This window comes from Carcharhinus amblyrhynchos, chromosome 25 (assembly GCF_965287045.1).
Source record: "Carcharhinus amblyrhynchos chromosome 25, sCarAmb.v2.hapA, whole genome shotgun sequence".
NCBI classification, from domain to species: domain Eukaryota; kingdom Metazoa; phylum Chordata; class Chondrichthyes; order Carcharhiniformes; family Carcharhinidae; genus Carcharhinus; species Carcharhinus amblyrhynchos.
This window is the reverse complement of record NC_137348.1, coordinates 43494266-43520943: the sequence shown is the minus strand read 5'-3', so window position 1 is coordinate 43520943 and position 26678 is coordinate 43494266. Positions and strand designations below refer to the sequence as shown.

General features: G+C 50.1%; 1 protein-coding gene across 1 annotated transcript in view; it reads right to left on the bottom strand.

Annotated features, from left to right (window-relative positions):
• LOC145358148 (ectonucleoside triphosphate diphosphohydrolase 2-like) overlaps positions 1 to 26678 on the bottom strand; it is a 52259-nt gene that overhangs the window by 18074 nt on the left and 7507 nt on the right. Inside the window, exons 2-6 of the mRNA XM_080211843.1 lie at positions 9114 to 9231; positions 7530 to 7680; positions 5269 to 5428; positions 4340 to 4570; positions 2500 to 2769 (exon numbers count right to left, since the gene is read on the bottom strand). Of these exons, the coding sequence (XP_080067969.1) occupies positions 2500 to 2769; positions 4340 to 4570; positions 5269 to 5428; positions 7530 to 7680; positions 9114 to 9231 (930 nt within the window). The remainder of the gene's footprint in view (positions 1 to 2499; positions 2770 to 4339; positions 4571 to 5268; positions 5429 to 7529; positions 7681 to 9113; positions 9232 to 26678) is intronic.

The window sequence follows — 26678 nt, the reverse complement described above, 5'->3', positions numbered from 1 at the left end:
ATGGGAAATGGTTTTCCACAGGAACCAGTGCTAGGACCATTTCTGCTCACGATCTTACATCAATGATTTGACGTTTACAATCGGAAATACCATTTCTAAACTTGTCGATGACATTGAATTGGGGGCAAAGGGGAAGAGGGAGCCAATACTGAGAGGGACTTACTGGTGACATTAATAAACTTGCATATGGAGCAAATCATTGGCAAAAAAAATTCAACACAGGTAAACGTGAGGTTGCACATTTTGATTAGAATAGGAAAATTATTACATGGAAAATGTAAACCGAGGGGATCACAGAGTATCAGTCGATCGCTAAAGTGGAACCACAAATTAGTAAGGCCATTAACAAAATTTGCAAGCACGAGGTTTTATCCGACAAGCATGGAATCTCTGCGAGGATGGGATATACAGATCTTTGCTCTCTCAGGGATATGGAGAGGTCGGGAAAATGGATTAGAATCCCTTAATAGACCATCCAGTCAAATTCTGCTCCTAATTCCCATGTTCTGACAAGTGGGAAGGTTATAATAAACCTGTATCGAGCACCCACACCCTGTGCAGTTGTGAACACGAAATAATAAAATGGATACAGAGGATCTGGAGAGGGTACAGAAATATTTACCAGGATGTTAGCAGAAATGTGTGGGTATACACATCATAACGTGGGCAAACAGACTGACTGTGTCAACCTGCAAATCCTTCCAAACATCACAATGGCTGGCAGGAAGAGCAGGAGAGATTCCTGGTTCCTGACTGTGGAATGGCACCCCTCAGGCTCCTGGTGACTGATCAGTGATCCGTTCTGGGAATCAGCAGCTATGGAAACAGACAATAGTTCTCGTGCTTGAATGTGGGACTCGCTCCCACGGGGAGTGGGGAGAATGTGGGACTCACTCCCGCAGGGAGTGGGGAGAATGTGGGACTCGTTCCCACAGGGAATGGGGAGAATGTGGGACTCACTCCCACGGGGAGTGGGGAGAATGTGGGACTCACTCCCACGGGGAGTGGGGAGAATGTGGGACTCGCTCCCACGGGGAGTGGGGAGAATGTGGGACTCGCTCCCACGGGGAGTGGGGAGAATGTGGGACTCGCTCCCACGGGGAGTGGGGAGAATGTGGGACTCGCTCCCACGGGGAGTGGGGAGAATGTGGGACTCGCTCCCACGGGGAGTGGGGAGAATGTGGGACTCACTCCCACGGGGAGTGGGGAGAATGTGGGACTCGCTCCCACGGGGAGTGGGGAGAATGTGGGACTCGCTCCCACGGGGAGTGGGGAGAATGTGGGACTCGCTCCCACGGGGAGTGGGGAGAATGTGGGACTCGCTCCCACGGGGAGTGGGGAGAATGTGGGACTCGCTCCCACGGGGAGTGGGGAGAATGTGGGACTCGCTCCCACGGGGAGTGGGGGAGAATGTGGGACTCACTCCCACGGGGAGTGGGGAGAATGTGGGACTCACTCCCACGGGGAGTGGGGAGAATGTGGGACTCGCTCCCACGGGGAGTGGGGAGAATGTGGGACTCACTCCCACGGGGAGTGGGGAGAATGTGGGACTCACTCCCACGGGGAGTGGGGAGAATGTGGGACTCACTCCCACAGGGAGTGGGGAGAATGTGGGACTCGCTCCCACAGGGAGTGGGGAGAATGTGGGACTTGCTCCAGATGGTCGTAAAGAGTGCTTTTGGTACATTAGCCTTTATAAATCAGAGTATTGAGTATAAGAGTTAGACTGTTATGGTCAGGTTGTATAAGGCATTGGGGAGGCCGAATTTAGAGTATTGTGTGCAGTTCTGGTCACCTAATTACAGGAAGGATATTAATAAGGTTGAAAGAGTGCAGAGAAGGTTTACAAGGATGTTGCCGGGACTTGAGAAACTGAGTTACAGACAGAGATTGAATAGGTTAGGACTTTATTCCCTGGAGTGTAGAAGATTGAGGGGAGATTTGATGGAGGTGTATAAGATTTTGATGGGTAAAGATAGAGTGAATGCAAGCAGGGTTTTTCCACTGAGGCTAGGGGAGAAAAAAACTAGAGGACATGGGTTAAGGGTGAAAGGAGAAAAGTTTAAAGGGAATATTAGGGGGGGATTCTTCACGCAGAGAGTGGTGGGAGTGTGGAATGAGCTGCCAGATAAATGCGGGCTCACTTTTAACATTTAAGAAAAACTTGGACAGGAACAGGATGAGAGGGATGTGGAGGGATATGGTCCAAGGGCAGGTCAGTGGGACTAGGGAGAAAAATGGTTTGGCACAGACAAGAAGGGCCAAAAGGCCTGTTTCTGTGCTGTAATGTTCTATGGAGTGAGGAGAATGTGGGAGCTGCTCCCATGGGGAATGGTTAGAGTGAATAGTGTCGATGTATTGAAGGGGAAACTAGACAAGGATCTTAGGGAGAGGGGAATGGAGAGTTCCGACGGTAGATTTAGGGATGAGCAGAAACACTGACATTAACACCCTGAACGGCCTATTCCTCTGCCCCAATGCAAATTGATATGAAATTACCAGGAAGTCACCGGTAACCTCTGGTTGATAGACATTGTTGAAAGAGCAGCTGGTGTAGTTACACGGAGAAAAGCTGAAGATGGAGCTGACAATTCTATAACAAGTTTCAAAGTCTGAGGACCCTCTGAAGGTGATGGTTTGTTTGGGTGAGTAATCCTGAGCCCGCTCATTCTCAGTACACCAGCTACCGAATATAAACTCCTGTGTGTGATTGGTGCTGTAGCCTCGTGGCATACACGGGTTGGTGATTTCACTCACGTAACCTGAGCCCTGAGGGAGGAATAAAAGGAGTGAGACGTAATCACCATTCAACTGTAAAATCCAACGCCCCAAATCCCACCCACCCGCTCCCCAAATCCCACCCACCCTCTCCCCATATCCCACCCACCCGCTCCCCAAATCCCACCCACCCTCTCCCCAAATCCCACCCACCCTCTCCCCAAATCCCACCCACCCGCTCCCCAAATCCCACCCACCCGCTCCCCAAATCCCACCCTCTCCCCATATCACACCCACCCGCTCCCCAAATCCCACCCACCCTCTCCCCATATCACACCCACCCTCTCCCCAAATCCCACCCACCCTCTCCCCAAATCCCACCCTCTCCCCATATCCCACCCACCCTCTCCCCAAATCCCACCCTCTCCCCGTATCCCACCCACCCTCTCCCCAAATCCCACCCACCCTCTCCCCATATCACACCCACCCTCTCCCCAAATCCCACCCACCCGCTCCCCAAATCCCACCCACCCGCTCCCCAAATCCCACTCTCTCCCTGTATCACACCCACCCTCTCCCCAAACCCCACCCACCCTCTCCCCGTATCCCACCCACCCTCTCCCCGTATCCCACAACTATTCTCTCCCTATATCCCATACACCTTCTCCCCAAATCCTACCCACTCTCTTCCCATACCCCACCCACCCTTTCCCCATATCCCACAACCTCCCTCTCCCTAAATCCCACCCACCCTCTTCCTATATCCCTCGATCCCACCCTCTCCCCATATCCCCAAATCCCACAACCATCCTCTCCCCGTGTCCCATCCACTGTCTCCCCATATCCCACCCACCCTCTTCCCATATCCCTCAATCCCACCCACTCCCCATATCCCCAAATCCCACCCACCCTCTCCCTGTATCCCTCTCCCCGTATCCCACCCTCTCCCCGTATCCCTCTCCCCGTATCCCTCTCCCCATATCCCACCCTCTCCCCGTATCCCACCCTCTCCCCGTATCCCACCCTCTCCCTGTATCCCTCTCCCCGTATCCCTCTCCCTGTATCCCTCTCCCCGTATCCCTCTCCCCGTATCTCACCCTCTCCCCGTATCCCTCTCCCTGTATCCCTCTCCCCGTATCCCTCTCCCCGTATCCCACCCTCTCCCCGTATCCCTCTCCCTGTATCCCTCTCCCCGTATCCCTCTCCCCGTATCCCTCTCCCCGTATCCCTCTCCCCGTATCCCTCTCCCCGTATCCCTCTCCCCGTATCCCTCTCCCCGTATCCCTCTCCCCGTATCCCTCTCCCCGTATCCCTCTCCCCGTATCCCACCCTCTCCCCGTATCCCTCTCCCCGTATCCCTCTCCCCGTATCCCTCTCCCCGTATCCCACCCTCTCCCCGTATCCCTCTCCCCGTATCCCTCTCCCCGTATCCCTCTCCCCGTATCCCACCCTCTCCCTGTATCCCTCTCCCCGTATCCCTCTCCCCGTATCCCTCTCCCCGTATCCCTCTCCCCGTATCCCACCCTCTCCCCGTATCCCTCTCCCCGTATCCCTCTCCCCGTATCCCTCTCCCTGCCTACAAATTGCATGAAATTCTTTAATAGAAAGTGAAGTGTCTTACAGAAGTTATTTTTGCGAGCACTTTCTTCTTAACCTGGTCTATTCCGTAACAGAGATAGCTGTGGGTGTACACTTTATAGTCTTGGCCGTATAGACGGAGAGAGACTTCTTTCTCTGGGTCTTCTATCTCCTTGTCAGTGGGTACAAAGGAGATCTGAGTGGATGCCCCTCCCAGGTCCATTGCTCCCACTGTGTTTTTCACTGGATTAATCCACCTTCCGAACAATCCACACTGTAAAGGGATAAGAGAGATGAGGTGTTTGTCTCACTCAGTGTGAGACAGGGAACAAGACACTGTGTTGGCAGAAATTGTTTTCAATGTCCCATCTCGAAAGGGGGGGTTAAGAACAAAATCAGCCCGGGAAACAGGCCCTTCGGCCCAACGAGCCCGCGCCGCCATCTCAACACCACCAGTCCCCCTCTCCACCCATGACCCCTATCTAATGTTTTATGGCCATCCAGATTGAGGGAAACTGATTTAGGGACAATTTATTCCTGCCAATCAGCCTAACAGCACATCTTTGGGGTGTGGGAGGAAACCGGAGCACCCGGAGAAAACCCACGCAAGCACGGGGAGAATGCGCAAACTCCCACAGACACCGGCCCAAATCCATGTGTCTGCACAGCAATCAGTGATAGTCACTGAGCTGTCGTCTTGCCCAGTATCTGGTCCAGTTTAGGCACACACTAACGACATGAAGCACTCGGCCAATCTCGAACATCCAAGAGCAGCCCCAGTACGACCCATCGCGTGTATGCCCCTCGTTGGACAACAAGGCGGACCGACAGGCGAAGGGAGACTTCTTACAGTGTTTACCCCAGTCCAACGCCGGCCTCTCCACATCATGACTCTATATTGGGCCTGAAACCCGATCCGTGAAAATTCCCAGTTTAACCCTTTCTCCCGTCCAAACACAACAACTGTTTTACCTTTACAAAGTTCTCCTGAAGATAGTTGGCTGTGACCCATCCCAAAACTCCCTCCTCGTTTCCCGTTAGGATCCTTGCTCCTTGGTAGTCAAACCTGTAGGATCTCAGCGTGGTGGCAATGGAATCTAGGACCCCTTTGGTAGCCTTAGGATCAGTTTGACTGCAAAGAAACAAAGATAAAGGGTATGGTTACAGTGTGTGGTGGGACCCTGCTGGTAACTGTGGGGTCAGGGGAACAAATAGACTAATCTTAACAAATTGAACGAAATTGGATTAGTGTCATGGTTGGGGTGTAAGGGATGGTCAGCTCGCTGTCCACACTCCCCCGGATAGATCTTAGGCTCAATGCACCCCCTTGAGTCCCCCGTCTGACTCCATGACTCTCTGATTGATGAGGGAGAATTACGAGTGTAAACTGACCTGTGAACCCATGTCCTGTAGGGAGTGGGAGAGGGCTGGGGGCCTACTACCCATCCGCAGAGCAGCAGTATCTCCCCATGCCTACCACCCATTCCCTGAGCTTACCCCAGGCTGAGCCTGGCCCCCAACAGTCATTAATGGGGCTGCCAACTGTGATTAAATGTATTCCTGGAGTTTTGACCACGTAACTTGCCCCCCCTGCTCCATTATTGGGCCAACATCCTTGTCACCACTGCCTTCCTACACCAACTGGGAAGGAAAATCCCTCATCACCCATTTGGATGATGGTCAACAGGATCTCCGAAATGACCAAACAGCTCACCGCGCTCAACCAGAGCCGATAAGAGGATGTTCTCACAACCGAGTGGTTACTAATAAAAGGGTGCCCACGGGTGGAACTTATCTCCTTTAATCTTTCATGGGACGTGGGTGTCATTGGTAAGGCCAACATTTATTGCCCATTCCCTAATTACCCTTGAGTTGTGGGACTTGCTGGGCCATTTCGGAAGGCAGTGGGTCTGGAGTCACGTGTAGGCCAGGCCTGCTAAGGACAGCAGATTGCTTCTCCTAAAGGACATCGGTAAACCAGATGGGTTTTTACAACAATCTGCGAGTTTTGTGATTAATAATTTCTGAGACTGGCCCTTTATTCCTGATTTTATTTGTTAATTGGATTTAAATTCCCCAATTCTGTAACGGGGGTTTGAACTCGGTTCTCTGAATCATTTGTCTAGGTTTGGATTGATGAACCCAGTAACACATCCACTCTGCCATCCTGGCTTTTGACTGCATCCCTTCCCCACTAACACCTTTGTAGCAGTGAATAGGAATGGAGGAGACACAGTCTCCTTCCTGCTCCCTGGGCACCTCGGAATCAAGCCAGCATTTTAGTGACTATGTCAACTTCGTATCCAGTGTTCCAGGCAATCCCGTGTCCCACTTCCAGTCTGACGCTGAATGGGCGAAGAGGAATTGTAAATTTAGCCCTCGTGCAACTTGAGCGCTTTTCGAAAGCCTGCGTTGGACTCTGTTTGCCCTTGCTTCCATTATGGGTAGTTGTTGCCTATTGAGCTTTGACAAGGAAGCCATGTACTTACACAGGACCTTTCACCATCTCAATACATCCCAGGAGTTTCAGGGGAACCTTTGGCAATCCAGTGTATGTGGCAGCTCAACTAGAGAAATGTAAGTTCCCAAAACAGCAAAGAACAACCCAACACGGGAAACAGGCCCTTCGGCCCAACGAGCCCACACCGCCATCTCAACATTGTGCTTTTCCTCCTCCACCCTTGACCCATGTCTATGCTTATGGTACCCCCATTGGAAACCAGATTGAGGGGAGAATAATTTAGGGACAATTTATTACTTCCAATCAGCCTAAGAGCACATCTTTGGGGTGTGGGAGGAAACCGGAGCACCCGGAGAAAACCCACGCAAGCACGGGGAGAATGCGCAAACTCCCACAGACACCGGCCCAAATCCATGTGTCTGCACAGTAATCAGTGATAGTCACTGAGCTGTTGTGGTGCCCATCTGCTGGTCCAGTTTTAAGCGTACACAAACGACGTGAAGTTCTAGGCTACTCTCGAAACATCCAAGAGCAGCCCACGCACGACCCACCGTGTGTATGCCCCTCGCTAGACAACAAGGTGGACTGACACACCTGCAGTGTGACTAGATATTAGGAAGGGAATAGAGGGTTACGGACCACATGAAAGCAAGAAACTACGAGATCAGAGAGGCATCTGTGTGGGCATAGACTTGGTGGGTTGAAGGGCCTGTGCCTGTTCTTCGCTCTTAACACTTTGGTGATTGGTGGAGAAGGCAGAGGTGTTACCTACCTCAGCAGACGCATCCCAGCTGTAGCACCGAGGTAGAGGGGGGTCTCGGCGTGTCTATCCGAGGGAATCGCTTTCACCGCCTTATTAAGGCAGTCCTTCAGACTTTTCCCAGCTCCTGACAGGTTCGCTGCATAGCTTGAGATTCCAGGACCTACACATTGAGATGGTTTAAGAACATTTGGAATTTCTGCTCCTGGAGTCTGACTTCCTCCCTCAGCCCAATCCGCACAGAGGGAAAGCACGTTTCCCAAAACCCACACTGCCTATCCCATTTCGCATTGCATTGCCTCACAAAACCTGTCCGCCTCGGAAGACCCCCCCTCTCCATCACAGGGAGGACATGGGAGCGATTTACAGACCGAACCCCCAACTGAGACTAACTTGGTCAGTACAGGAGTGAACCCTGAGTCTTACAATGGGTGGCACAGTAGCACAGTGGGTTAGCACTGCTGCTTCACAGCTCCAGGGTCCTGGGTTCGATTCCTGGCTCGGGTCACTGTCTGTGTGGAGTTTGCACATTCTCCTCGTGTCTGTGTGGGTTTCCTCCGGGTACTCCGGTTTCCTCCCACAGTCCAAAGATGTGCGGGTTAGGTTGATTGGCCGTGCTAAGAAATTGCCCCTTAGTGTCCAGGGATGTGTAGGCTAGAGGGATTAGTGGGTAAAATATGTAGGGATATGGGGGTAGGGCCTGGGTGGGATTGTGTTCGGTGCAGACTCAATGGGCTGAAGGGCCTCTTTCTGCACTGTAGGGTTTCTATGATTCTACATAGTTCCCAATAACAAGAAAATTAATAATAGCTCAAAGACAACAAGAGTTCCTCATGTGGAAACATCTCCCAGGACAGGTACAGCACGGGGTTAGATACAGAGTAAAGCTCCCTCTACACTGTCCCCATCAAACACTCCCAGGACAGGTACAGCACGGGGTTAGATACAGAGTAAAGCTCCCTCTACACTGTCCCCCCATCAAACACTCCCAGGACAGGTACAGCACGGGGTTAGATACAGAGTAAAGCTCCCTCTACACTGTCCCCATCAAACACTCCCAGGACAGGTACAGCACAGGGTTAGATACAGAGTAAAGCTCCCTCTACACTGTCCCCAGCAAACTCTCCCAGGACAGGTACAGCACAGGGTTAGATACAGAGTAAAGCTCCCTCTACACTCTCCCCCCCATCAAACACTCCCAGGACAGGTACAGCACGGGGTTAGATACAGAGTAAAGCTCCCTCTACACTGTCCCCCATCAAACACTCCCAGGACAGGTACAGCACGGGGTTAGATACAGAGTAAAGCTCCCTCTACACTGTCCCCCCATCAAACACTCCCAGGACAGGTACAGCACGGGGTTAGATACAGAGTAAAGCTCCCTCTACACTGTCCCCCCATCAAACACTCCCAGGACAGGTACAGAAGGGGTTAGATACAGAGTAAAGCTCCCTCTACACTGTCCCCCCATCAAACACTCCCAGGACAGGGACAGCACGGGGTTAGATACAGAGTAAAGCTCCCTCTACACTCTCCCCCCCATCAAACACTCCCAGGACAGATACAGCACGGGGTTAGATACAGAGTAAAGCTCACCTCGTACGTTACATGTGATCTGTTCACTGACGATGCCTGTGTCATTCTCTTTCCCAGCCGGCCATTTGTAGACGTACAGGGTGGTCCGAGAGGATCCAGCATCAATGACAATGCCATACTGTCAGAACAGAAAAGCTCTTTCAGAATATCTTTGTGATGTAGACGTTTAGAAAGCGCAGATTGAATAAATGAAATACCTATCGAACTTGTAGTTATTACTGTTTATCTTCTTGTGACTTTTACAGTCTGAGCTTCACTATCCATTGCAGAGACATATCAGTGTGATGCTGAGTGAGTGCTGCACTGTCACAGGTGAACTCCAGCAGCTCAGACAGTCTGCTGTCCCAGCTGGCCACACAGGATTTCATTGCGCTAGTGTGGAGAGTTTTACCCCAATGTCCTGTCCAATATTTATTCTTCAATCCACGTGAGAAAGAAGCCAGACCCTCTGCTTATAAACACACTCTCTCCTTTCAGAAACACGTCATGGTTCATTTGGTTACCAGCACTTCAAAGTGTACTGAGTTAGCTCGAAAGCATTTGTTTTGTCCTGGGGATGGGGAGGATGCTATCTAAATGCGGCACGGTAGCACAGTGGGTTAGCACTGCTGCTTCACAGCTCCAGGGTCCTGGGTTCGATTCCAAATTGTCCCTAAATTATTCTCCCCTCAATCTGGTTTCTAATGGGGGTCCCATAAGCATAGACATGGGTCAAGGGTGGAGGAGGAAAAGCACATTGTTAGATGGCGGTGCGGGCTCGTTGGACCGAAGGGCCTGTTTCCCGTGCTGTGTTGTTCTTTGATCATTGTTATGTGTTAATATTGATTCTTGGCACCTGCACCACGCACCACATGCTAATATTTGGGACAGCACGGTAGCACAGTGGGTTAGCACTGCTGCTTCACAGCTCCAGGGTCCTGGGTTCGATTCCCGGCTCGGGCCACTGTCTGTGTGGAGTTTGCACATTCTCCTCGTGTCTGCGTGGGTTTCCTCCGGGTGCTCCGGTTTCCTCCCACAGTCCAAAGATGTGTGGATTAGGTTGATTGGCCCGTGCTAAGAAATTGCCCCTTATTGTCCGGGGATGTGTAGGTTAGAGGGATTAGTGGGGATAATATGTAGGGATATGGTCTGGGTGGGATTGTGTTCAGTGCAGACTCGAAGGGTCTCTTTCTGTATGATTCTGTGACAAATGCAGCATTTTATGATCTGTCTTGGAGTCTGTGCTGGCGACATTAAAGCTTTTATTGACACTGAGCTGTGAGTGAGCGCTGAGTCAGACAGATCTGCGTTGGTACAGCTCTGATTGCTTGCATCGATCGAGAATGGTTAGAGCACAGCTGGTCTGAAGCCAATTGGTTCTTCATATCTGTACCAGCTCTCTGCCAGAGTTATTCAGCCAGTCCCATTCCTCTGCCTTCCTTTCCAGCATTGTAAATATTTCCAATCATGTAACAAGCCTTTCCCCAGCCTCGACTGAAACTGCCTCCACCACACACTGAATTCCTGAAACTCACCACTCACCACGTCAAAAACGTCCCCCTCCTGTCATCTTTGGACCGTGGGAGGAAATCGGAGCACCCGGAGGAAACCCACGCAGACACGAGGAGAATGTGCAAACTCCACACAGACAGTGACCCGAGCCGGGAATCGAACCCAGGACCCTGGAGCTGTGAAGCAGCAGTGCTAACCCACTGTGCTACCGTGCCGTCCCAAATATTAGCATGTGGTGCGTGGTGCAGGTGCCAAGAATCAATATTAACACATAACAATGATCAAAGAACAACACAGCACGGGAAACAGGCCCTTCGGCCCAACGAGCCCGCGCCGCCATCTTAGCATTGTGCTTTTCCTCCATCACCCTTGACCCATGTCTATGCTTATGGTACCCCCATTGGAAACCAGATTGAGGGGAGAATAATTTAGGGACAATTTGTTACACCAACCAGCCTAAGAGCACATCTTTGGGGTGTGGGAGGAAACCGGAGCACCCGGAGAAAACCCACGCCAGCACGGGGAGAATGCGCAAACTCCCACAGACACCGGCCCAAATCCATGTGTCTGCACAGCAATCAGTGATAGTCACTGAGCTGTTGTGTTGCCCATCTGCTGGTCCAGTTTTAAGCACACACAAACGATGTGAAGTTCTAGGCTACTCTCGAAACATCCAAGAGCAGCCCACGCACGACCCACCGTGTGTATGCCCCTCGTTAGACAACAAGGTGGACCGACGCTCCTGTCTCATAGGGTCAGAGTTAAGTTCCCTTGGTCTCTTGAGCTATATTAATGATCTAGAATTGTGTATGCAGGGCACAACTATGAAATTTGGGGAACAAACGGAAATTGGTAGTTTGGTGAACAATGAAGAGGATGCTGATAAACTCCAAGAGGATGTAGACATGTTGGTGGAGTGAGCAGACACAGGACAGATAGGATTTAATGCAGAGAGATGTGAATTTGATGGGAAGAGTGAGGACCTGGAGGATATCTACACAAATCATTGAGGGTGACAGGGCAGCCTGAGAAAGTGATTAATAAAGCTGGCGGGTTTTATAAGTAGAGACACAAAACCAAGAAAGTTATCGTGAATCTTTATAAAATACTGGTTCAACCTCAGCTGGAGTACTGCGTCCTATTGGGTGACATGGTAGCACAGTGGGTTAGCACTGCTACTTCACAGCTCCAGTGGTCCTGGGTTCGATTCCCGGCTCGGGTCACTGTCTGTGTGGAGTTTGCACATTCTCCTCGTGACTGCGTGGGTTTCCTCCGGGTACTCCGGTTTCCTCCCACAGTCCAAAGATGTGTGGATTAGGTTGATTGGCCCGTGCTAAGAAATTGCCCCTTATTGTCCGGGGATGTGTAGGTTAGAGGGATTAGTGGGGATAATATGTAGGGATATGGTCTGGGTGGGATTGTGTTCAGTGCAGACTCGAAGGGTCTCTTTCTGTATGATTCTGTGACAAATGCAGCATTTTATGATCTGTCTTGGAGTCTGTGCTGGCGACATTAAAGCTTTTATTGACACTGAGCTGTGAGTGAGCGCTGAGTCAGACAGATCTGCGTTGGTACAGCTCTGATTGCTTGCATCGATCGAGAATGGTTAGAGCACAGCTGGTCTGAAGCCAATTGGTTCTTCATATCTGTACCAGCTCTCTGCCAGAGTTATTCAGCCAGTCCCATTCCTCTGCCTTCCTTTCCAGCATTGTAAATATTTCCAATCATGTAACAAGCCTTTCCCCAGCCTCGACTGAAACTGCCTCCACCACACACTGAATTCCTGAAACTCACCACTCACCACGTCAAAAACGTCCCCCTCCTGTCATCTTTGGACTGTGGGAGGAAATCGGAGCACCCGGAGGAAACCCACGCAGACACGAGGAGAATGTGCAAACTCCACACAGACAGTGACCCGAGCCGGGAATCGAACCCAGGACCCCGGAGCTGTGAAGCAGCAGTGCTAACCCACTGTGCTACCGTGCCGTCCCAAATATTAGCATGTGGTGCGTGGTGCAGGTGCCAAGAATCAATATTAACACATAACAATGATCAAAGAACAACACAGCACGGGAAACAGGCCCTTCGGCCCAACGAGCCCGCGCCGCCATCTTAGCATTGTGCTTTTCCTCCATCACCCTTGACCCATGTCTATGCTTATGGTACCCCCATTGGAAACCAGATTAAGGGGAGACTAATTTAGGGACAATTTGTTACACCAATCAGCCTAACAGCACATCTTTGGGGTGTGGGAGGAAACCGGAGCACCCGGAGAAAACCCACGCCAGCACGGGGAGAATGCGCAAACTCCCACAGACACCGGCCCAAATCCATGTGTCTGCACAGCAATCAGTGATAGTCACTGAGCTGTCGTCTTGCCCAGTATCTGGTCCAGTTTTAAGCACACACAAATGATGTGAAGTTCTAGGCTACTCTCGAAACATCCAAGAGCAGCCCACGCACGACCCACCGTGTGTATGCCCCTCGTTAGACAACAAGGTGGACCGACGCTCCTGCCTCATAGGGTCAGAGTTAAGTTCCCTTGGTCTCTTGAGCTATATTAATGATCTAGAATTGTGTATGCAGGGCACAACTATGAAATTTGGGGAACAAATGGAAATTGGTAGTTTGGTGAACAATGAAGAGGATGCTGATAAACTCCAAGAGGATGTAGACATGTTGGTGGAGTGAGCAGACACAGGACAGATAGGATTTAATGCAGAGAAATGTGAATTTGATGGGAAGGGTGAGGACCTGGAGGATATCTACACAAATCATTGAGGGTGACAGGGCAGCCTGAGAAAGTGATTAATAAAGCTGGCGGGTTTTATAAGTAGAGACACAAAACCAAGAAAGTTATCGTGAATCTTTATAAAATACTGGTTCAACCTCAGCTGGAGTACTGCGTCCTATTGGGTGACATGGTAGCACAGTGGGTTAGCACTGCTACTTCACAGCTCCAGTGGTCCTGGGTTCGATTCCCGGCTCGGGTCACTGTCTGTGTGGAATTTGCACATTCTCCTCGTGTCTGCGTGGGTTTCCTCCGGGTGCTCCGGTTTCCTCCCACAGTCCAAAGATGTGCAGGTTAGGTTGATTGGCCGTGCTAAGAAATTGCCCCTTAGTGTCCAGGGATGTGTAGATTAGTGGGTATAATATGTAGGGATATGGGGGCAGGGCCTGGGTGGGATTGTGTTCGTGCAGACTCGATGGGCCGAAGGGCCTCTTTCTGCCCTGTAGGGTTCTATGATCATAGTCATGTTTTTGCCAGATGTGAAATCACAGGTCCCCTGGCACAGGAAACTTGCCAGAGTTAAAAAGCAGACATGTGGTTAACACCACTCTGTAAATAAAGCTGTTATTTTTAACCCTTGGTGTTTCCAAGCGTCAATTTTCCAACATACAACACAAAAACTGGCGACGAGGACTATGAATGGTGCTTGCTAGCCACCCGGCAGGACGAAAATTACCAAAAAAATCGGGAAAAGGCTGAGAAGTTCTTTGCATGTTCTCCAGACAAAGTGGATGTGAGTAATGATCCTCTGCAAAGCAATTAGAGAGCTGGATGTGTTTGAAAAGAGGCTGTAGATCAGGTTGTTACCTTGTATAAATAAAAAGCAAGGTGGTTTCTAGAAACGTGTTACAAAGTATTAAACAGGAAACCTCCATTAGTAAGAAAATGACGGGTGTTATGGGCATCGTGGAACCCTTCGCTGGGAGTTCCTGTACTGACTGTATTGATTATTTCGTACAGGTAAACAAAATAGCAAAAGATATTAAAGTGGCTACTCTTCTGAGGCATACAAGATGATCAGAGGATTAGATAGGGTGGACAGTGAGAGCCTTTTACCTCGGATAGTGATGGCTAACACGAGGGGACATAGCTTTAAATTAAGGGGTGGTAATTATAGGAGGGATGTCAGAGGTAGGTTCTTTACTCAGAGGGTAGTAAGGGCGTGGAATGCCCTGCCTGCAGCAGTTGTGGACTCGCCAACTTTAAGGGTGTTCAAATGGTCAGTGGATAGGCACATGGATAACATTGGAATAGTTTAGGTTAGAGGGTCATTAGATTGGTTCCACTGGTCGGCGCAACATTGAGGGCCGAAGGGCCTGTACTGCGCTGGAATGTTCTATGTTCACCCCCAAACTCCACTGCCACCCACCCCCCCACTACCCCCAACCCTACCATCCTGCACAATACCCCCACCCCATTCTTCCAAGCTTCAAGGAACACAGACCCAGTCTATTTAGTCTCTCTTGGTAGGACAGCCCTCTAATCCCAGGAATTAGCCTGATTAATCTCCTTTGTATTTTCTCCAATGTCACGATATCCGTTTCAGATAAGGGAACCAAAACTGTCTGCAATATTCCAGGTGAGTTGTTTAAGAGTAACTTACACAGGCACATGAGTGGGTTGGAGATGGAAGGATATAGGAGATTGTTTTAAATAAGGGTCATTAACATTGGGGCGTCCCTGGTAATGTACAAGGATGTGGAATGATAATAATGTTTTTTCTCTTTTCATTCACAGGTTTTAAGTCGGTCCACCTTGTTGTCCAACGAGGGGCATCCACGAGATGGGTCGTACTGGGGCTGCTCTTGGATGTTCGAGATTGGCCTAGTGCTTCATGTCGTTAGTGTGTGCTTAAACTGGACCAGATACTGGGCAAGACGACAGCTCAGTGAGTATCACTGATTGCTGTGCAGACACATGGATTTGGGCCGGTGTCTGTGGGAGTTTGCGCATTCTCCCCGTGCTTGCTTGGGAACCTTATAGAGACGTATAAGATAATGAAAGGGATGGATAGGGTAGAGGTAGAGAGATTCTTCCCGCTTAGAAAGGAAACCAGAACTAGAGGGCACAGCCTCAAAATAAGGTGGGGGCAGTTTAGAACGGAGTTGAGGAGGAACTTCTTCACTCAAAGGGTGGTGAATCTCTGGAATTCTCTACCCGTTAAAGTGGTGGAGGCTACCTCGCTAAATATATTTAAGTCACGGGTAGATAGGTTTCTGATAGACAAGGGGAATTAAGAGTTATGGGAGAAAGCGGGAAAGTGGAACTGATCCACTTCAGATCAGCCATGATCTTATTGAATGGCGGGGCAGGCTCGAAGGGCTAGATGGCCTACTCCTGCTCCTATTTCTTATGTTCTTATGTTCAATCTGCTCGAGGAGTTTCATTTTGAGTCAGGTATTAGTTTTGAGGCCTTCCCTCGTGGTACACCGTATCACTCATACTTCTGAGAGTCTCAGATCACTCTGAGTGTACTTTCTCACTTGTCCAGAAGTTACTGGTGTACTGTCTATCCTTTTTAAAGTAGAAGATATTTCTGCTTGAGTGGTTTGATAAACGACTTGGTATTGGTAATCTTGACAGTCCATCTGCAAAATAATGTTACTTGGTTGTCGAAACTTGTTGGTATACATATATGCAGACAATAACAATGCCCATCTCTACATCTGACCAGTCATTTATGGTCCAAAAATGGTAGTAAATGGACAATGGTCAACAGCACAAACTTTCTTCCAGATAGGAACTGATTTCTTCACCCAAAAATAATCCCTAATTCTTCCTTTCAATTTGTGCATAGTTACTTGCAGCCTCACTCAAGATACTAAAGCAATGGGTGAGACCTGATGTGGGATACCAAAATGTGTGAGAACTTCAGATTTGAGTAAGACTTCTTTGGCTCCCATGAAAGCATGAATCCAACTGCTTCCTCTTGTTCTGACACAAGGGGTTGTGCAATGGTTTCACAACGATGGGCAAATCTGAAGCAAATCTTCAAGGAATGGAAGCTTCGCAGCTAGTTAACGTTCTGAGGTGTAGGAGCCTCTGATACAGTCTTCGAAGGAGATTGATGAAGACCAGCGGATCGTGTCCCAATACTCAGCGGAAGATTGGAAAAGCTCACATCTGTCCTTACGGGCTCTCAGTCCCAAGTCTCCAGTCTCTGAAGACGGGAATCCAAATCCTGAACATGTTCCTGTTCATCTTTTCCCGTGACTAGGATGTCATCCAGATAACTCTGGACTCCACTCAGTCCACTGTGGATCCAGCTCTTTGAAACAATGCCAGAGCTGATGTGATACCAAATGGCAATCTTTGACTGTTTTCATTGTCAGAAGTTGCTGGGGCTTCATGTCCCCATTCATCTGTAACTAAGCCTGGTTTAGGTTGATTCTGTTAAAATGTTGGCCTCCTGTCAATCCCACAAACTGGTCATTGATGTGATACTGTTGTACACATAATACTAGATTTAGGATGACTTTGAAACCTCCGCAAATCCTTATGGATCCATCCTTCTGGATTATTGGTGGGGCCCATTCACTAAGGTTCCAAGGCTCCTATCTTCACCAATTGTTCTAAGTCAGTATCCACGTTCTGCCTGATAGGGTAGGGTACCCAACCTTTCCATCAAACATTTTTCTTGGCTTCCTTCTTTAATTTCACTGTGACTCTTTCATACTCCCCAGTCCTCCTTCAAACACAAGCATGTTTTCTGCTGAATATCTGTGAGGCCAGATTCTCCATCAGGTTCTCCTTAGCTCAGTTCAGTTGAATCTTTCCTAACCATGACACGGGTTTAAGGTGCTGGGGGGTAGGTACAGAGGAGATGTCAGGGGTACGTTTTTCACTCAGAGGGTGGTGAGTGAGTGGAATCGGCCATCGGTGGTGGTGGAGGCGAACTCATAGAAACCCTACAGTGCAGAAAGAGGCCCTTTGGCCCATCGAACACAATCCCACCCGGGCCCTACCCCCATATCCCTACATATTACACCCACTAATCCCTCTAACCTCCACTACCCTGGGCACTTAGGGGCAATTTCTTAGCATGGCCAATCAACCTAACCCGCACATCTTTGGACTGTGGGAGGAAACTGGAGCAGCCAGAGGAAACCCACGCAGACACGAGGAGAATGTGCAAACTCCACACAGATAGTGACCCGAGCCAGGAATCGAACCCAGGACCCTGGAGCTGTGAAGCAGCAGTACTAACCACTGTGCTACCATGCTGCCCGATAGGATCTTTTAAGAGACTTCTGGATGAGTACATGGGATTTAATAGGATTGAGGGTTATAGGTAAGCCTAGTAGGTAGGGATATCATCAGCGCAACTTGTGGGCCGAAGGGCCTGTTTGTGCTGTAGTTTTTCCATGTTCAGTGTTGGATAATTCCCTTTACTACATGTAGGAACAACGCTGCTATTTGACTATGAATTTACACAGCTACTTCAATACAGACCTTTAGTGGTTCCATTTCCCCTGTATATATCATCAACATAGTATTAGAACATAGAACACTACAGCACAAACAGGCCCTTCGGCCCACAAGTTGTGCCGATCACATCCATACCTACCAAGCCATAGAACTATCTGTAACCCCCAATCCCATTAAACCCCATATACTCATCCAGAAGTCTTTTAAAAGACCCCAGTGAGTTCGCCTCTACCACCACCGACGGCAGCCGATTCCACTCACTCACCACCCTCTGAGTGAAAAACTTACCCCTGACATCTCCTCTGTACCTGCTCCCCAGCACCTTAAACCTGTGTCTTCTCGTAGCGACCATTTCAGCCCTGGGAAATAGCCTCCGAGAATCCACCCTATCTATTCCTCTCAACATCTTATAAACCTCTATCAGGTCGCCTCTCAACCTTCGTCTCTCCAGGGAGAAGAGTCCCAGCTCCCTCAACCTATCCTCATAAGGCATGCCTCCCAATCCAGGCAACATCCTTGTAAAGAAGGTGCACTAGATAAAGTCCTCCACCTCACAGCTGCCTGGAAATTCATCCTTTCAGTTCCAGTGGGACAATTCAGTGACAGAATGTTCGATTGCACTGAATTTTATTACTCAGCACTGATCATTTCTGACTGGTGTTTCACTGCAACCGCTATCCAGTTTGGTGAACAACATGTCAGAAACCCCCACACAAACAAGACACTTCCACACGTTGCTGTTCAGTACATTTTATATTTGTGCTGCTGCTAAAACCAAACTGACACTCTGCACCGCTGAGGGAGTGCTGCACTGTCAGAGGGTCAGTGCTGAGGGAGTGCTGCACTGTCAGAGGGTCAGTACTGAGGGAGTGCCGCACTGTCAGAGGGTCAGTGCTGAGGGAGTGCCGCACTGTCAGAGGGTCAGTGCTGAGGGAGTGCTGCACTGTCAGAGGGTCAGTGCTGAGGGAGTGCCGCACTGTCAGAGGGTCAGTGCTGAGGGAGTGCCGCACTGTCAGAGGGTCAGTGCTGAGGGAGTGCTGCACTGTCAGAGGGTCAGTGCTGAGGGAGTGCTGCACTGTCAGAGGGTCAGTGCTGAGGGAGCGCCGCACTGTCAGAGGGTCAGTGCTGAGGGAGTGCCGCACTGTCAGAGGGTCAGTACTGAGGGAGTGCTGCACTGTCAGAGGGTCAGTGCTGAGGGAGTGCTGCACTGTCAGAGGGTCAGTGCTGAGGGAGTGCCGCACTGTCAGAGGGTCAGTGCTGAGGGAGTGCCGCACTGTCAGAGGGTCAGTACTGAGGGAGCGCCGCACTGTCAGAGGGTCAGTGCTGAGGGAGTGCCGCACTGTCAGAGGGTCAGTACTGAGGGAGCGCCGCACTGTCAGAGGGTCAGTGCTGAGGGAGTGCCGCACTGTCAGAGGGTCAGTGCTGAGGGAGTGCCGCACTGTCAGAGGGTCAGTGCTGAGGGAGCGCCGCACTGTCAGAGGGTCAGTGCTGAGGGAGCGCCGCACTGTCAGAGGGTCAGTGCTGAGGGAGTGCCGCACTGTCAGAGGGTCAGTACCGAGGGAGTGCAGCACTGTCAGAGGGTCAGTGCTGAGGGAGTGCCGCACTGTCAGAGGGTCAGTGCTGAGGGAGCGCCGCACTGTCAGAGGGTCAGTGCTGAGGGAGTGCCGCACTGTCAGAGAGTCAGTGCTGAGGGAGCGCCGCACTGTCAGAGGGTCAGTGCTGAGGGAGCGCCGCACTGTCAGAGGGTCAGTGCTGAGGGAGCGCCGCACTGTCAGAGGGTCAGTGCTGAGGGAGCGCTGCATTGTTTGTGTGAGTATATACTGGAAGTATAAAGTAAGTGGAACTGATCCACTATCATAGAACATAGAACATAGAACATTACAGCGCAGAACAGGCCCTTCGGCCCACGATGTTGCGCCGACCAGTTAAAAAACAATGACCCTCTAACCTAAACCAATCCCTTTTCGTCCATAAACCTATCCACGGATCTCTTAAACGCCCCCAAACTAGGCGCATTTACAACCGCAGCAGGCAGGGCATTCCAATCCCTCACCACCCTCTGGGTAAAGAACCTACCCCTGACATCCGTCCTATAACTACCCCCCCTTAATTTAAAGCTATGCCCCCTCGTGCTAGCTTTCTCCATCCGAGGAAAAAGGCTATCACTATCCACCCTATCTAAACGTCTAATCATCTTATATGTTTCAATAAGGTCCCCTCTTAGCCGCCTTCTTTCCAACGAAAACAACCCCAAATCCCTCAGATCAGATCTATCAGATCAGCCATGATCTTATTGAATGGCGGGGCAGGCTCGAAGGGCTAGATGACCTACTCCTGCTCCTATTTCTTATGTTCTTCACCCCAACAATCCAAAATTTCTCTCTTCCTCCACTGTTGAAAATATCAATATATCAAACCTCCTAAATTCTAGGGAATACCACCCCAGTTTTTGTCACCTATCAGCCTAGCTTGACCCTTTGAGTGCCAGTATTATTCTGATCAATCTATTCTGTGCTCCCTCCAGCGACAATATTCCATTCCTAATGTGTGGTGCTTAGAAATTCTCCCTCCCTCTAATTCCAGGTGTGTCTAACTAGGATTTGGTATTGCTGTAGAACGACCTCTTCTCCCTTCTGTTCCAGTCCTCTGGATGGAAAGGACAACACTCCATTACAGCTTCTGGTTTTTGAGTCTTCCCAGCTCTCTGTGAATCTCCACTGGGAGAAGTTCCTTTTTGGTTTCGTTTTTCACCCTATTGGATTTCTTTATTCGTTCCTCGGATGGGATGTTGAAGGCGAAGCCAGCATTTATCGCCCTTCAGAAGGTGCTGGTGAGCTGCTTCCTTGAATCGCTGCAGTCCCTGAGGTGTAGGTACATCCACAGTGCAGTTAGGGAGGGGGTTCCGGGATTTTGACCCACAAGTGTTCCCAGAGAAGGAACAACGATATATTTCCACCTCTCCGGCTGGACCAGCATTCACTGCCCGTGCCTATTCCCCCGGAATTGAGGGACTTTCAGCGGGCAGTTAAGAGTCAACCACATTACTGTGGATCGGGAATCAGAATCCGTCCTTTCCTAAAGGATGTTAGTGAACCAGATGGATTTTACTGTCATGGTTTTATGGTCATCATTAAACTGCTTTAATTCCACCATTCCTCGGATTCAGATTTCACCATCTGCCATGGTGGGAATTCCCGGAGCACAAGTCTGGGTCTCTGCTAGCTCAGGGACAATCCCAATCCCGCTCAGGGACAATCCCAATCCCGCTCAGTGAGAATCCCAATCCCGCTCAGGGACAATCCCAATCCCGCTCAGGGACAATCCCAATCCCGCTCAGTGACAATCCCAATCCCGCTCAGGGACAATCCCAATCCCGCTCAGTGACAATCCCAATCCCGCTCAGTGAGAATCCCAATCCCGCTCAGTGAGCATCCCAATCCCGCTCAGTGAGAATCCCAATCCCGCTCAGTGAGCATCCCAATCCCGCTCAGTGACAATCCCAATCCCGCTCAGTGACAATCCCAATCCCGCTCAGTGAGAATCCCAATCCCGCTCAGTGAGCATCCCAATCCCGCTCAGTGAGAATCCCAATCCCGCTCAGTGACAATCCCAATCCCGCTCAGTGAGAATCCCAATCCCGCTCAGTGACAATCCCAATCCCGCTCAGGAACAAGCCCAATCCCGCTCAGTGAGAATCCCAATCCCGCTCAGTGAGAATCCCAATCCCACTCGGTGAGAATCCCAATCCCGCTCAGTGAGAATCCCAATCCCGCTCAGTGACAATCCCAATCCCGCTCAGTGACAATCCCAATCCAGCTCAGTGACAATCCCAATCCCGCTCAGGGCAATCCCAATCCCGCTCAGTGACAATCCCAATCCCTCTCAGTGACAATCCCAATCCCACTCAGTGAGAATCCAAATCCCGCTCAGTGACAATCCCAATCCCACTCCGTGAGAATCCCAATCCTGCTCAGTGAGAATCCCAATCCCGCTCTGTGAGAATCCCAATCCAGCTCAGTGAGAATCCCAATCCCGCTCAGTGCCAATCCCAATCCCGCTCAGTGAGAATCCCAATCCAGCTCAGTGACAATCCCAATCCCTCTCAGTGAGAATCCCAATCCCACTCAGGGACAATCCCAATCCCTCTCAGTGACAATCCCAATCCCGCTCAGTGCCAATCCCAATCCCGCTCAGTGCCAATCCCAATCCCGTTCAGTGACAATCCCAATCCCGCTCAGTGCCAATCCCAATCCGGCTCACTGACAATCCCAATCCCACTCAGTGACCATCCCAATCCCGCTCAGTGAGAATACCAATCCCGCTCAGTGACAATCCCAATCCCGCTCAGTGAGAATCCCAATCCTGCTCAGTGACAGTCCCAATCCCGCTCAGTGACAATCCCAATCCCGCTCAGTGAGAATCCCAATCCCTCTCAGTGAGAATCCCAATCCCGCTCAGTGACAATCCCAATCCAGCTCAGTGAGAATCCCAATCCCTCTCAGTGACAATCCCAATCCCTCTCAGTGACAATCCCAATCCCACTCAGGGACAATCCCAATCCCTCTCAGTGACAATCCCAATCCCGCTCAGTGCCAATCCCAATCCCGCTCAGTGCCAATCCCAATCCCGTTCAGTGACAATCCCAATCCCGCTCAGTGCCAATCCCAATCCGGCTCACTGACAATCCCAATCCCACTCAGTGACCATCCCAATCCCGCTCAGTGAGAATACCAATCCCGCTCAGTGACAATCCCAATCCCGCTCAGTGAGAATCCCAATCCCGCTCAGTGACAGTCCCAATCCCGCTCAGTGACAATCCCAATCCCGCTCAGTGAGAATCCCAATCCCTCTCAGTGAGAATCCCAATCCCGCTCAGTGACAATCCCAATCCCTCTCAGTGACAATCCCAATCCCGCTCAGTGAGAATCCCAATCCCTCTCAGTGACAATCCCAATCCCGCTCAGTGACAATCCCAATCCCGCTCAGTGACAATCCCAATCCCTCTCAGTGACAATCCCAATCCCGCTCAGTGAGAATCCCAATCCCGCTCAGTGACAATCCCAATCCCTCTCAGTGACAATCCCAATCCCGCTCAGTGACAATCCCAATCCCACTCAGTGAGAATCCCAATCCCTCTCAGTGACAATCCCAATCCCTCTCAGTGACAATCCCAATCCCTCTCAGTGACAATCCCAATCCCGCTCAGTGACAATCCCAATCCCTCTCAGTGACAATCCCAATCCCTCTCAGTGAGAATCCCAATCCCTCTCAGTGACAATCCCAATCCCACTCAGTGAGAATCCCAATCCCTCTCAGTGACAATCCCAATCCCGCTCAGTGACAATCCCAATCCCTCTCAGTGACAATCCCAATCCCACTCAGTGACAATCCCAATCCCTCTCAGTGAGAATCCCAATCCCTCTCAGTGACAATCCCAATCCCTCTCAGTGAGAATCCCAATCCCTCTCAGTGACAATCCCAATCCCGCTCAGTGACAATCCCAATCCCTCTCAGTGAGAATCCCAATACCGCTCAGTGAGAATCCCAATCCCTCTCAGTGACAATCCCAATCCCTCTCAGTGAGAATCCCAATCCCTCTCAGTGAGAATCCCAATCCCTCTCAGTGACAATCCCAATCCCTCTCAGTGAGAATCCCAATCCCTCTCAGTGAGAATCCCAATCCCGCTCAGTGACAATCCCAATCCCTCTCAGTGAGAATCCCAATCCCTCTCAGTGAGAATCCCAATCCCGCTCAGTGAGAATCCCAATCCCGCTCAGTGACAATCCCAATCCCTCTCAGTGAGAATCCCAATCCCTCTCAGTGACAATCCCAATCCCGCTCAGTGACAATCCCAATCCCTCTCAGTGACAATCCCAATCCCACTCAGTGAGAATCCCAATCCCTCTCAGTGAGAATCCCAATCCCTCTCAGTGAGAATCCCAATCCCACTCAGTGAGAATCCCAATCCCTCTCAGTGAGAATCCCATTAACCCACTGCAGGATGGTGAGTGGCTCGGAGAGGAGGTTGCCGATGGTGGTGTTCCCATGTGTCGGCTGCTTGTGGATGGCAGAGGGTGGAAGGTCCTGTTGGAGAAACCCTGGTGAGTTTGGATGGTACACACCGCTGTCACTGTGCACTGCGGTGGACCGAATGGATGGGGTGTCGATTGAGTGCATTGCCTTATCCTCGATGGTGTTGAGCTTCTTGGGGTTAACTCCATCAAGCAAGTGTAGAGTATTCCATCACACCCCTGACTTGTACCTTTAAATGTTGGACAGCCTTTGGGGAGTCTTACACACTATATGATTCCCAGCTTCTGACCTGTTCTTGTAGCCACAGTATTAACACTCACAATTTCTAAACTGGGTCAATAATTTGCCTTTAACTCTTTGAGCTTCAGCTAACACTCTCTGTGAAGGACTCCCCTCCCTTGTACGTCAGAGTGTCTCCAACTCCCACTCAAGCTTGACTCTGAGCCGGAGAGATTCGAGGCAGAGATGTTTATCGTAGACATGTTCACTTTGGACACTCTCACTGTCTAGAACACTCACAAGGCGGCACGGTAGCACAGTGGGTTAGCACTGCTGCTTCACAGCTCCAGGGTCCTGGGTTCGATTCCTGGCTCAGGTCACTGTGTGAATGGACTTTGCACATTCTCCTCGTGTCTGCGTGGGTTTCCTCTGAGCACTTTGGTTTCTTCCCACAGTCCAAAGATGTGCAGGTTAGGTTGATTGGCCATGCTAAGAAATTGCCCCTTAGTGTCCAGGGATGTGTAGATTAGTGGGTAAGATATGGGGGTAGGACCTGGGTGGGATTGTGTTCAGTGCAGACTCGATGGGCTGAAGGGCCTCTTTCTGCACTGTAGGGTTCTATGATATTGCAGCCCAGACACACAACCTGCTCTGCCATATCTTTGCCTACTTTCTCTAATTCATTATTAGCTTTTGTCAGTTTTTTCTTGTTCTATACACGAAGCGGTAAGTGGACAAAAATTTTAAATACTTCCTCAATTTCCAGTTCAAGTGTTTGAAGTACCTTTATCCCCCCTGATATCAAATTCCCAACACTGTCAATACTGCACTCACTTTTCCTGATTCCTCGGGGTGGTAACAAACACTCTTCACTTAAATGGACCTTTATGAGTCAGACCCAAGTTAAAACTGCTAACAGGAACTTATATTCATAAAGCAGCTTTCATATAATATCTCAAGATGCTTCAGATTCTCAAGCAAAGTGTGACATAGAGCCACATGAGGACAAACTGATTGAGAGAATAATCAAAGAGGTTGGATTTAGGGAGATAGAAAGTCAAGATTGGTGAGGGAGTGAATCTCAGAGCTTCAGCGTCAGGCAGCTGTAGGCACTGATAGTGGAATGATAAAATCCGGGGTACGTCAGAGATTGGAATTAAAGGATTGCAGCTGAGATCTTGGAGATTCCAGTGATAGAGAGGGACGAGGCCATTAAAAGTGAGGCCTTGTTTAACCCAGAGCTAAATGGGCCAGCAATTTATGAAGCCAGTGCAAACTTGAGGGGCTGAGTGGCCTCGTCCTACACAGTCGGGATTCTATGGGAATTCTTACAGATTGGTCTGCAGATCATAGGGCATCTCAGCAAAAAAGCTTTCCTTTCTCTCTCCGGTAAAACACACAATGTCGAGGCCCCCTGGTCCAGACTTCCAAGTTGACATTCTTAGAACATAGAACACTACAGCACAAACAGGCCCTTCGGCCCACAAGTTGCGCCGATCATATCCATACCTACCAGGCCTATCTATAATCCTCAATCCCATTAGATCCCATGTAGTCATCCAGAAGTCTTTTAAAAGACCCCAGCGAGTTCACCTCCACCACCACCGACAGCAGCCGATTCCACTCACTCACCACCCTCTGAGTGAAAAACTTACCCCTAACATCTCCTCTGTACTTGCTCCCCAGCACCTTAAACCTGTGTCCTCTCGTAGCGACCATTTCAGCCCTGGGAAATAGCCTCCGAGAATCCACCCTATCCATTCCTCTCAACATCTTATAAACCTCTATCAGGTCGCCTCTCAACCTTCGTCTCTCCAGGGAGAAGAGTCCCAGCTCCCTCAACCTATCTTCATAAGGCATGCCTCCCAATCCAGGCAACATCCTTGTAAATCTCCTCTGCACCCTCGCAATAGCTTCCACATCCTTCCTGTAGTGAGGCGACCAGAACTGCGCACAGTACTCCAAGTGGGGTCTGACAAGGGTCTTATAAAGTTGCAGCATTCTTAGTCAATAGCATGGTGCCTTTTATTGATGTGAGTTAATGGTAAGGGTTTGTGAATGGTTATCAGCACGAGGTAACCTTGAGCTAAGCGATGGACAGGGGGGTGGGCCAGGAAAGAGTGAGGATAATGGGGGAACGTTATCAAATACCTTAGCTAGAGAGCAGAATAGTGTCAACACGAGTTACTCGCATACTCAGTGCCAACAATCCACCAGGATCAGTGAATTTTTCGCGGGTCTTATGCATTCTGTTTAGTGGATGTACCATAACTGAAATTGTTGCTTCTCAATAAATTTAATCAACTACCTTTAAAATAACCTACAAATATCCGACTGTCAAAGGCTTACAGATTGGAGACAGAACTGGGATGAGACATTATTGGCTTGAAACTGAAGTAACACCAGTCTTAGGGTGCAATGGCATCGACATATGTTAGAAAACAACTAATAGAGAGCCTGACAGGTGCACCTGAGCCAGAGAGATCCCAGGAGCTGGAGCAGAGTGTGTCACAGACTGAACATAGAACATTCCAGCGCAATCCAGGCCCCTCGGCTCTCGATGTTGCACCGACCAGTGGAACCAATCTAATGACCCTCTAAC